Genomic DNA, 12529 nt, shown 5'->3' with positions numbered 1-12529 from the left:
TGTGCAGTGTGGTCACTGTTCTCTCTTCGCCAGCTGAAGGATTTGGAGTGATGGTGGTCATAGCAGACGACTCTGTAGTGCTGTAGTAGTAGTTTTGAAGGATTGCTTGTCATGGCAACTCTTAGAACACTTGAGGACAGGATAAGATCTTGAGGATAGTGTAGACCAGAAATTCCTATATCCTAGCTAGCCACTACATAGTCGTAGGACTTACACTTTACTTGTTATAAGAAGCCTCTTTATCACAGTTTGGATCTTTATATCAATATGAAATTCACAGCTCTCCATGGGTGGAAAAACTTTAGGTGTTCTTAAATCTAGGATAGGCCCTTTTACTTAGTCATAGTAAAGGTGGACAGAATGACTCAAGTTAGCAATAATTCATTTGAAATGAGGAGTTTTCAACCCTGTGTGCTACCAGTGGGCAGACGAACCCCCTGAGTGCCAAGCAAGGACAAAGCAAACTGGAGAGAGGCAAGGAGGAAGGAAAGAGGGGCTGCATAGGATGAGTCGATATCTGCTCTGCTTTTTCCATGGATGAGTTATTCTTAAGAAAGCATGGAACTAAGCCTCTGAGTTTGCTGGTGGGTAGGATAATTGAGGGAACCTGATGGTATGTTTAGGAGCACAAATCCATCAATCCAGAGTACTAAGGCTGGACTTCAGCCAGCCAGAACTTTGTATGTACTGATGAAGGCTGATTATCCTGTGCTTTCTTGCCCTGTAGGCTATGAGCTTTTATTTCAGCCAGAGGTGGTTCGGATATACATCTCACTTCTGAAGGAGAGCAAGACTTCTGCCATCCTAGAGGCCTCAGCTGGAGCTATTCAGAACTTGTGTGCTGGGCGCTGGACGGTGAGTACCTTTTAGAAAGTGGTTTTGGAGGTGGGAGAACTTAGCTAAATATTTTGCTGCCACTTGCAATCTGTCTTACCTCTCTTCATGGGCTACTTCCAGTATGGTCGATATATCCGCTCTGCGCTGCGTCAAGAGAAGGCTCTTTCTGCCATTGCTGACCTCCTGACCAATGAACATGAGCGGGTAGTGAAAGCTGCATCTGGAGCACTGAGAAATCTGGCCGTGGATGCTCGCAACAAGGAATTAATTGGTAAGGAGTTGGATGTTAGCGATTACCTCTGCATGTAGTACAGAGCCTTATAGCAGGTGCTAAATTATTTATTTACTGAAATGACTAAGAGGAAGCATGCTAGACCTAAATGTTTGTGAATCTGAAGGTTAGCGAGGGTAATTGTTTAATGGCTCTTAGGAAAACAAGAAGTGATGACTCTTCAAAGTAGAATTATAGGCATTATTTATTAAGAACTTCATTAGTAGGCATTGTTAAATGCTTCTGTATGTTCTCATTAAATTGTCATCATTTTACAAAGGTCCATTTTTAAAAAATAGAGTAAGGAAACTGAGGGTCAAGGAAGTTAAGTAGTTTGCCCAGAGATAAGATAGCTCATGAGTAACAGAGCCCAGGTTTTTGTTTTTTAAAAACTCCTAATGACTCTATTCTACTGAGCTATTAAAATATTGAATATGCCATTTTCATTAGAATATCTGAAAGGACTGTGTAGCATATTTGATAAAAAGTATTCACATTGTTTCAGTATGGTTGAGGAAGGAAAGAATAAACAAAGGAATAGGAAGGATGGTAAGTTCATGACTATACCAGGTCCTTTGCTCTTTTGATATGGTAATCCTGAAGGAGAATGATACTGATTCATAGGGCTAGTACCCAGTGTTAATACGATTAGTGCAGTTAAACACAGCATCAGCTCCCCATAGTCTGACTCAGCTTGCTCTCCTTGCACACACATTCCTTCTGTCTTACCGCTATAGGTAAACATGCTATTCCTAACTTGGTAAAGAATCTGCCAGGAGGACAACAGAGCTCTTCCCAGAATTTCTCTGAGGACACTGTCGTCTCTATTTTGAACACCATCAATGAGGTTATTGCTGAGAACTTGGAGGCTGCCAAGAGGCTTCGAGAGACACAGGGTATTGAGAAGCTGGTGTTGATCAACAAATCAGGGTGAGCTTAACACTTAAAATTACAACTGGAAGAGTTTGAGTATGAGAGGGGAGTTGCTAGGAAGGGACTTCCCCCTTTGCTTTCTTTTTTTTTTTAAATTTGTTTTCCCCCCTTTGCTTTCTACGGTTATTGTCCTTCATTTGCATGTAAGATGTGAAGAAGTATTGCTCTGTTTTCTGTCTTAATGTTGACCCATAAATTGATAAAAGACTTTCCATCAAACTTCTTTGTCACTGTTTGGGATGGACTGTAGCTGTTCTGGCATTGTAGTCTTACGTTACGCTCTGTTAGAGAGTGCACATGCTCAGCTTCTTCCCTGGTCTTACATCCAAATTCCAAATGGTATTAATTTATCCTTAAAAGGAATCGCTCAGAAAAAGAAGTTCGAGCAGCAGCACTTGTATTACAGACAATCTGGGGATATAAGGAGCTGCGGAAGCCCCTGGAAAAAGAAGGATGGAAGAAATCAGACTTTCAGGTAGAATAACTCTTGGGACTGAGACTTTCACCATTTTTTTTTTCTTGGTCTCAGGTAATGCTGCTGTTTTTGGTTTCTACTATTGCACTATCACATTTCACCCAAGTCTGTGTTAGTAAAGAAATCATTTGGTTTATTCCTCCCATAAAAGAATGGTGCCTACAGTTCATTGCTGCTGAAACAGTTCTGGTTTTCCTCTGTGTCATAGGATACTGTAAACGCTGGAGGTAATGGAGGACCTTTTGACTTTTACCCAAACTGCCATAGTCCTTTGAAGGAGTTTGCCATTTTCTCAGGCTGTGTTGTCTTCTGATAGTATGAGTGTTTGGTACCTTAGTAATCCTCTGTTCGGGAACACAAATAGAAGCCGTAATATCCTAGTTTGTTTCACTATGTAGGTATTTATTTAACCCTATGAATTATCTTTTGGTAAGAACTGTATTTGGGAATAGGGACCTAAAGATCTGTGCCCATTAGGGAATAAGATGTGAGTGAATTCAGTACTCTGTGACATTGCATTTGGCACTTGCCTCCAGGTGAATCTAAACAATGCTTCTCGAAGCCAGAGCAGTCATTCATACGATGACAGCACCCTCCCTCTCATTGATCGGAACCAGAAATCAGGTACAGTATCCAGGGGGCATACCCCTCTGTTTTTATTCCATCTCTGCTACTCATTAGTGGGCTTACTATTTAAGAAATAGGATATTTATTTATTTCTGAATGAGGTAGTCTTTTGGCAGAGGGTAATAATACTTCACCTCAGGATTGTAATGTGGAAGCTGGTATGCTAGGCATTAGAAAAGAAAACAAAACAGACATTAACCTGTTGTGATTCCCTGTCTTTGTGGACTTAAAATACCAGAAACTGAGCCCTGGTCTCTCTCTTATCTATTTGAGATACAGTTGACATATAACATAGTATAAATTTAAGGTGTACAATGTAATGCTCTTTGATATATGTCTATATTGTGAAATGATTATTTTTCTTTTTAAATCACCATATATTGCCAAGTAATAAATGCTTACTTTTGAATAATAAGAAAATACAGACAACTAGAAAAATAACCAAAAATCACTTATTTTGCTCACAGATAATCACTGCTGTTTCAGGTTATATCTTTTAAACACTTTTGCCAAATTTGCCATGTGAGCAAATTTTTTCCCCAAAAGATGAATCACATTTTGTCTTGTAAAATGTTGCCCCCACCCTAGCCTAAGTGTTATATTGTAACCCTTATTAGTGACACTTGGATTTTGCCATGATCAGGGTTCTTGAAATGTGGACTGAGGGTTCCCAGGTCTGTTGTCATTTGTGCTGATGGTACAAAAGCAGTGGTGATACTTGTTGCTGGGTGCTGAGCATAAACCACAGAGTTATGACATCAAACTTAACTAGTCATTGTAGTCTTCATTGCCAGCCAGGTACTTGCCATAAAAAAAGAGCCAGTTTCACTTAACAGTGTACTTGGTGGAGCTACAGGAATTATTATTTTTATTGTTTCTACCTCTGAGTGCACATCTTTTTAATATCCTGTGCTGATGAAATAGGAAATACTCATAAAGCACTCTGCTGCATTCTAAAGCATGATATTTGGCTTGAGGAAAAACACTTGTGCTGTAGTTTGAGTTGCTAGTTAGACTAGCCACTTTTTAAATGGAACACCATTTTTACTTGGGGAAAAAAATGACAAACTATGGTAATTCAAACTTGGGTATTTGGCTGACATTTTCTCAAAAATGAATGCAGTGAACTTGTCACTTTGAAGAAAAATAAGGCCGTATATGCTGCAAATTTTCAGGTGAAAACTATAATTTTAGAAAACTTGGATCTGCCTCTGTGAGCTTGGTATCATTCTGATACTATAAAGAACTTTTCATGAACTCAGTGGTAATATTAATGAATGTGATTTTTGGGATACTAGATAATGAAATGTGTTAACATTTAGAAGATCTGCATAACTCTCTGTACCAGTATTTTCCAAGTGACCAATGCATGATATTTCAAAATCATGCATGGGCAATTGATCCATCCATTTAAAGTGCAAAACAGACTGATAGATTTTAATTTAAAAGAGTATGAAAAGATCATTAGTTGAATTCATATTCCACATTGCTGCTAACTTTAAAGAAACAACTTGTTGAGTATTAGCATACTAACAGAATATCCACAATTACTTGAAATGACTATTAAGATTCTCCTTCTTTTTCCAACTTCTTAACTGTGTGAGGCTGGGTTTTTCCATGTTTTTAGACCAAAATAACATCACAGCAGATTGAGTGCAGAAGCAGATAAACCCAAAGGTTTAACTGAAGTGCTGTCTCCCTCCTAACCATTGCAGCTATCTTCTGTTACGTTTAAAGAGAGGTGCAAAAATGTAAAACAATGCTTTTTAAAATTAAAAGTGTTACTTATGTTAACATGGAAAAAGTTTACTGTTACTTTTACATGAAATAAATAATAAAAATTTCTCAGTATAGTAAAAGGTAAGTACCTGTAACCCACACCAGTGAAAGCTCTCTGGATCCTCATAATTTTTTAAGACTTTAAATGGGCCCTGAGACAACATAATTTGAAAATTGTTGGCTTAGAGTGAGTTGTTTCTTAAATTTAGAGTTTGTTGAATAGGGATCTCTTTAAGTCCCTTGATGTTTTTGTCTAGTACCTGGTACATAGTGGGTGCTCGGTAATGATCTGAGGGGAGGGAGGGAGAACAAACTAGAAAGCAGTTTTTATGATAAATAATAGAGTTTGAAGAATTGCTTTTTGACTTGGGTAACTTTTTGACTCCATATAGATAAGAAACCTGATCGGGAAGAAATTCAGATGAGCAATATGGGATCAAACACAAAATCATTAGGTAGGTGATTAATTCCTGCCCAGGGTTATAGAGTAGTATGTCACTGGGAAGAGGAGAATGGCCTGGCTCTGCCTGGCTCTGCAGTATTTTCTACCACCCTCACCACTGACCAACCTGGAAGGGCATTGGCTGGACATTTCCATTTGGAAGAATGTTAGGAAATTTAGTAAAACCTGGTCCATCTACTTTGACATTCCCACATGCTGAAATGTTTTAAAAAATCTTCACATGCCTCCCCCATTACTACAGAATCAAGTTTGTATCCCTACACTGTTGCAGTCTTTCAGTTTGACACCAGACTCCCTCTCTGTCTTCTTCTGATGTACTCTTGTTTCAGACTACCTGGTCTAATTTCTTCACACTGTTCTCCCCAAATTTTGTTTATATAATACCTCTTATTGGAATGTCCTTTCCATTTGTGTTTCTAAATTCCCTTCATTCCAAAAGGTTTAACTGAAGTGCTGTCTCCCTCCTAACTGTTGCAGGATCCTCACTCTCTTCTCTTATAGACAGAACTCTTCAGTTTAGCTTTGTTAGTATATGGCATATAATTTCAATTATTTTGTCTTCCCAGTTAGGTTCAGGTATTTTTTTTTTTAAGTCAGAGACCACCAGACCAAAATCCCTTTCTGGAGCATTTGGCAAAGTTCAGTTTTCCTAACAGAGGTGCTTAATTCACATTGATCAGCTTAATATTGTACACTAGAGGGAAATATCATGGTTCTGTGTACTGTCTTCACTAGATAACAACTATTCCACACTGAATGAGAGAGGGGACCACAGTAGAACACTGGATCGATCTGGGGATCTAGGCGATATGGAGCCACTGAAGGGAACACCCCTGATGGTAAATTCTCTTATATACTGTTAGTGTTCTAACGCTAGATCTGTTTTGAAGCCTACCTGTTTTGTGAAATAGGAATAAAAGTACTTAGTGAAAGATGGTATCCTTTTCTGGTAGGGGTTTTCAGGAAAAATGGAAGTTTTGACTCATGTTGACATTTCTTGGGCCATTATTCTGTTATGGTTGATATGGTGAGGGAAGGAAGACTGTAAACATGTTACTTATTTGACTAACAGTAGCTTATCTGCTCTCATACATGACCTCTTTTTGTCCCTGCCTTTACCTTGAATATCTTGCCCTTCTTTTACTATTATCCTATTTTAAGTTTATGGATTTGGGGATTGTCCCTAGATCTGGCACATAAACTCACTATTTCCTTACTCTCATACTAACGACTTGCATGTGTTCACAGCAGGACGTGGGGCAGGAATCTCTGGAGGAAGAGTTGGATGTGTTGGTTTTGGATGATGAGGGGCACCAAAGGTCTTTATCCCCCATGGTATGTCCCAGTCACCCCCAAGATCGTCCTTGAGGAAGGAGGCCCCTCTGTGCCAGCAGTTTGCCAATCGAGCTGATCTGATCAGAACAGAGACACTAGTCTCAGCCATGTGGGGCTTGGGGATGCTGCTTCTGTGATTATTACTTCCTGAGAGGCTGGGACATGCTGCTTGTGATCTGATTCTCCATTACATGCTCCTTCCTTCCCTGCAGATTTGCTCAGCCGCTTTTTTGGTCTTCTCCCAGCACTAATAACATCTCTTTCTCTTTTTTCCCTACAGCAGAAGATTTAGCACCACTGTCTCGGCTACATCTGGGCTTATAATATATGTACTTTTATTTTTGGTGGTGAAATGGACTGATGATTTTTCCCATTCTTCGCTGGACTATTGTGCCAACTGCCAGGCTGCCTCCTCACCTTAGAGCTCTAAGTGGCTGCCTTCTGTTCATCAACTCCTAACTTCTTCCAGTGAAGCTTAATTGTCCCTCCTCCCCACTCCAGATCCCTTCCAACTGCTCCCAAGAAGCCTGACTCAGTTATATGCATATCTTGAGAAACTGCTGCAAATTAGCTTTTTGCCAGCTCTCCCTGGAACTCTTGGCCTTGTGTGAGGGAGGGAGAGAGGGACTTTCTACTGGAAGCTGTGGGAAGAATTGGAACTTACATACTGTGTAAGTGGTGTCCAGCAATCTGATAAACCGATGATTCTTAATCAAGATTTTTTTTTTCCTGGTGGGGGAAGGGACTTGTTAATTTTTGGGGGAATGGGAAGTGTGAGCTCTTCCCATATTCCTAATGACTATTTTTAAAGCAAAAAAGGTGGGCATCAGTGGCACATTCCACCCAGCCAGGACCCATGATTAAGTGAAGGTCTCCTAGAACTAAGATTAAGAAACTTGGTGTCCTCATCTCCAGGGCAGGGACCATCAAAGACCAACAAACTCCATCTCTTCGCCAGCCTCATGCCAACCCTGGGCTGCTACGCTGCCCCTTCCTGAGACTGTCCCTGACCCTCCTCTCCCATCCTGTGGTGATGTCTGCTGGCTTGGCCTGGCCATTTCCAAGAGGCTGTAGAAAGAGGAGAAAGTGTTAAAGAAGACTTTTTGGGTAAGAAGGAGCAGAAAGACATCTGAGGAAGAGAAGAACCTCTAGGAGGAGCTAGTAGGGATGTGCATGAATCAGTTAGTCTGAAACTGACAGGAAGCTTCAAAGCTGACCCCCCTGCCCTTATTTCTCCTTTTCCTCCCCATTACAGCCCTGTTTCCTCCCCTGCTTCCTCCCTGGATGGGTTGGCTGATTAAAGGACTTGATGTACATACTCCTGCCCCCTTTACCCTTAAAAGGTGGGGATTGCCCCTGGCTTTGTCTCTTCTTTGTGCCTTTGGCCTGGGCTGCATCTCCTCCTTCCCTGCCATGTGCCTTTCTTTGCCTCTGTCTCATTTCTCATGATTTTGCAAATTATATTTTGTTGCTTTCTTACCCACTCTTGGCCCTAAATAGCAGAAAGAAGAGAGGTAACCTAGAGAGCCTCAGATTCCCCACTGGGAATTGTTATAGCCACTAATTTCCGTCATAGCAAGCTTTTGCTCAGTAGTATATGGTCAGGATTTTGCGAAAATCCTGTTCTGATGAGCCTCAGTTTATGGAGGAGTGGGTGCTATGACACTTACTCTTTCATTGCCCAGAATTTACCATCATCTCTGAGGGGGATATAGGGAGGTTGTGTCCATCTCCTCCATGCCCCCACCCCCCATCCCCAGTGCTCCCTCCTCTCAGTTTAGTATATATTAGCAGGTTGGGCTACAGGGATCAGCTGCTATGCTGGTTGATTTTTTTTCTTAACCCTTTTCCTTATTTGCCATTTACTGCTCCCCTTAATCTAAAAGCTCTGTTTAATGCAACTGGAAATCTTTATCCTTCTCCTGTCTTCTCCCTTCCCTTATCTATTGAGGCTATGGGGTAGGAGAAAAGTGCACAACCCACCACCTCCCTTCCTCTATGCATTAAAATCCCTTGTTTACCCTGTTTCCACTCCCCATTTCTTTCCACTTTCTGGCAAAAAGGAGCCTTTCCTCTCTGTGACTCAAGAGCATATGGCACAGGGGAAATTGCCCCCTTGTGAATGGGGCACCACTCCTGGTTTCTCTTGTCCACTTCTGCTCTTTTCCTGGTGCTCTTTTTCTTGGTGGGCTGTGGGTAATAGAACAGCCATGGGCTTTGTGGGACCGTTAACTGTTTTTTTTTTTCTTTTTTGTTTATAAAAACACTAAACATTCAATTCCAGAGAACCAAAAATCCCACCTTCCCACCAAACACCACTACTAAGGGGCATGTCTTATGTTCCATACCTTTTCTGTTTTTCTTTCTCTCTTGTTAATGCTTTTAAAAACAAATGAGTTTTTTATATAAATAAAGTTTTTAAAGTGTGTATGTGGGGGGTCTGTGTCATTTCTTCACTTTAAACTCACTCTCTCCCTTCCTCTTTATCTTGGTTAAACTCCTTATATATCAGTGTCCTTTTTCTCCCCAGAGCAACCAGAAGGGGGTTGTTGTATGGGGTGGATTTGTTTGATCTCAATCCCAGCTCTATCAAGCAACATTGTTTTTAGTTATAGATGAAACAGTTTTCTTCTGAAGATTCTAAAAGTTAAATGTGGCTAAGTAGAGCACAGTGAGCTAAGTAGCTTATTGCCAGCTTAGAGATTGGAAACCCAAGTATAAATAATGGCTTTCATAGTCAGTGGCATTTTGTGGCAACATTTGACAAAACTAGTGTGAAATAGAGCCCATTGCAATTCGTGGCTGCCTTGAATGTAACATAGGTAGAAGATTAGAAGCTGCCAACTCTTAACTGCTCTCCTAATAAGGAAAATAGGGAATTAAAAGGCTCATGTATATAAGTACCAAACACTGGGCCACGATGTGGCTTGTCAGACTGTCTGCAATCCTTTGGTGAGAGGACAGGGACAGGCCTGGTAGTTTCCTTGTGTCCTATCAGATTATATATGGGTAAGTAGCAGATACTTCTTGGATTACCTGGGATTGTCTTTACTGCAGAGGCCAGGATTAAGACTGATGGAAAGAGATTTGTTTCTGGGGCCCCTATTTCCTGTTACTGTAATATTGAGAACTTATGTAAAATGCTATCTGTATGCCCAATTTTTGGATTAAAAATAATATAGCTGCTTCTCATGATGGTCCTGTTTCAATTTTGTTGAACTAGGTCTTGGGTATGAAAATTTTCTTGGGCTAGTGAGACCAGGAACTAAGCATTGTAGCTGATAACTTTTTTAAAAGCTTGATTTGTGTCCGACAGATGTAGTTTTAGACTAGATGGTTGAAGCACAGAGCCTAAATACTATTAGAGTTTGCTTTCCAAAGAGGTTTGGTAGACCCACTTGAGCTGTGTTTTTCTGTAGAAAACCTGGCTACTCGTGAATAGCCATTATTTCTGTTAGATTCTTTATTACCTGCTGGCAGTGAGCTATATACGAACCGTACTCTACTCTCCCTGGATTGGTCCATTTTATCTCATTCAATAAATATTTACTGAGCGTCTTCTATAAGGTAGGCATTGCTGTGGATGTTAGGTTTAGACTAGAGAATGAAATGGACACTTTCTTATAGGTTGCGTGCAATCCATGAGAATCTTACGTAGCTAAGATCTGTGGTCTTTTAAAACCATTTCTCTGCCCTTACCTAATTTAAGGTGTTAAACAGAATGATCTGTTAAGCCCTGTATATATCTTAAGTCTTGACGCTGATTGAAAGCCTCTTGGTATCTCTTACTAATACAAACAGGAATCCTGCAATTTCGTCAAGATTTGCCCATGTGTTTCTGATCCTTTTGAGCCCTAGTATTTCTGTAAGTGGCAATAGATCTGCTCAACCATGCTTCTGCCTCAGTTGAGACTTTTTTTGTGAACGTGTGTGAAGTTAAGTAGCTGTAATGAGTCTTGCTGTGACATTTTCTGACAGTGCAAAGCTAAATCTTACTTGGCCATTTGTTCCTTCTTGCTGAACTAATAAACTTTGTTATAAACTGGTAACTTCTTACCCAGGAAGAGCTAAAGACCAGTCTTTCTAGATGATCATTTCTCATTTTGTCTTCTCTTCACCTCTGAAGTATGATAGTAAAGGTTTGTCTTGATATTTTCATGGAGTTGTAGACCAACCAAACCTAGCCTTACGGATCTGAGTAAGTACACAACAGTTGCCTGGGAAGCTTGTTAAAATACGTAGATTTCCATGTTCTACTTCCAGAAACTGATTCAATTGATGGAACCCCCTGAATCTGAAATCTTGGTAAGCCACCTGTGTTTTCCTGATTTCTGTTGTCAGTTAATTGCAACTTGAGGTACTGATGTAGTGACTTACATAGGGCTCCAGCCTCAAGCTAGAATCTGGGATGACTGGCTCTAGCTCCACTGGCAGTAATACTAGTTTTATGATAGGTGTGGTAATAACTACAGTAAGGGGGAATTCGTAGAGGAGAATGTTTATCTCGAATGAATTACTGTAGAGTTTGAGATGATAGTGATAAGCTGTAGCACCTTGGGTAGGAACTTACCTTGTAAATCATATGTAGATAATGTCCAGGTTGCTGAGAGATGAAGCTAGCCCTTGATATGGGGCCCTCTAGGGCATGAAGAATCCCCTGGAGTTGCTGACTTTGACTAATGTATCATTTTTGGCTACAGAGGGTAACTGAACTGGACAGCAAGTAGCCTCACTTGCCAAAACCAAGGAGGTGTGTCTGAAAATTTAATCACTCTTGAGAGACATCCTACCTCCAGAAAGCACAAGAGAACAGTAAGGCAAGATAGTAGGGGCTAGTTTCTTATTTCATATAACCTGAACACCTGTTGACTTTCCTGTTTGCGTCACTTAAAGCATTAGTTCTGAAGCTGATCCACCCAGAATTTAGGGGCAGACACGGATGGAGAGAAAGCTGGAGGAAGTGAAGTAGGGAAAGTTTCAAGGGAAATAATCATTTTGGCATGTCTGTGTAATTATATCCTGAACTTGGGTTTTCTCCTTTTTATGTAGTGTGAAATGACCAGAGCCAGCTCTCTGCAAATGGATTGAGTCAAGAGCTTCACACCTTGTTTGTAGTGTAACTGTAGGAGCCATAAGCATTAGTGTAAGCACGTGGCAACTAGCTTTTTAGATTTTTAGCCAAGGAAAAAGTGCTACACTCTTCTCTGTGCACAGCTTTTACTGTTGAAAAGGACAGGTTCTTTAACTTCGTTGAGAATATGGGGGAATTACTGCCTGCTGTTTTTCCCCAGATATCTCTAGCCGTTAAGACAAATAGTCTGAATGCTGTAAGGCATTCGTGCCTTGAGCAGAAGAAAAAATACGGTTGTGCCAGGCACTTATTAATCTGCTCTTGTCCTCATCTCAAGCTGGTTTTCTTCCATCTTTAAGGTGAAGTTAGCGCTGGTCTTCTCCAAACTTCAGACTTCTTATAACCCATTTTGTTGTCAGAATCAAGAGTAGGAGTGTAGTGTGTATAGTCACAACTAATTCCTTCTGTTGGCATTTTGGTGGGTTAGGTAATCTGAAAAGTCCTTCCAGCAGATACAAGATGCTGGGTAAAATATATCTGCTAAAAAATACTTCTAAATACATTGCTGAACAAGCATGAAAGTAAGGAATCTACAAATCATCTAAATGAAATGAGAACTGCAATGCTAGGAAATAAGCAACTATCAACACTGCTTTTTCCTAGTTTTTTGTCAAACTTGGCAGACTTTACACATCCAGTTTACAAACTGTACAGGATGTGGGAAACGGGAAGTGAGGA

At 40.4% G+C, this 12529-nt stretch overlaps 1 protein-coding gene across 6 annotated transcripts in view; it reads left to right on the top strand.

Annotated features, from left to right (window-relative positions):
* Nucleotides 1-9910, top strand: part of CTNND1 (catenin delta 1) — a 43578-nt gene extending 33668 nt beyond the window's left edge. For 4 of the 6 annotated variants that reach the window (XM_036880449.2, XM_036880442.2, XM_036880446.2 and 1 more), the window contains 9 exons: nucleotides 728-855; nucleotides 958-1108; nucleotides 1846-2038; nucleotides 2402-2516; nucleotides 3053-3140; nucleotides 5315-5377; nucleotides 6121-6224; nucleotides 6634-6720; nucleotides 7001-9910. In XM_036880449.2, the coding sequence (XP_036736344.2) occupies nucleotides 728-855; nucleotides 958-1108; nucleotides 1846-2038; nucleotides 2402-2516; nucleotides 3053-3140; nucleotides 5315-5377; nucleotides 6121-6224; nucleotides 6634-6720; nucleotides 7001-7012 (941 nt within the window). In that variant the 3' untranslated portion in view covers nucleotides 7013-9910. The remainder of the gene's footprint in view (nucleotides 1-727; nucleotides 856-957; nucleotides 1109-1845; nucleotides 2039-2401; nucleotides 2517-3052; nucleotides 3141-5314; nucleotides 5378-6120; nucleotides 6225-6633; nucleotides 6721-7000) is intronic. The other 2 variants (XM_036880448.2, XM_036880447.2) reach the window with 2 other exon arrangements.
* Nucleotides 9911-12529: the final 2619 nt, after the last annotated feature.

The sequence above is a fragment of the Manis pentadactyla genome, chromosome 9 (genome assembly GCF_030020395.1).
Source record: "Manis pentadactyla isolate mManPen7 chromosome 9, mManPen7.hap1, whole genome shotgun sequence".
Taxonomy (NCBI): Eukaryota; Metazoa; Chordata; class Mammalia; order Pholidota; family Manidae; genus Manis; species Manis pentadactyla.
Note: the sequence above shows the minus strand (reverse complement) of the source record. Positions and strands in the feature narration are given on the sequence as shown.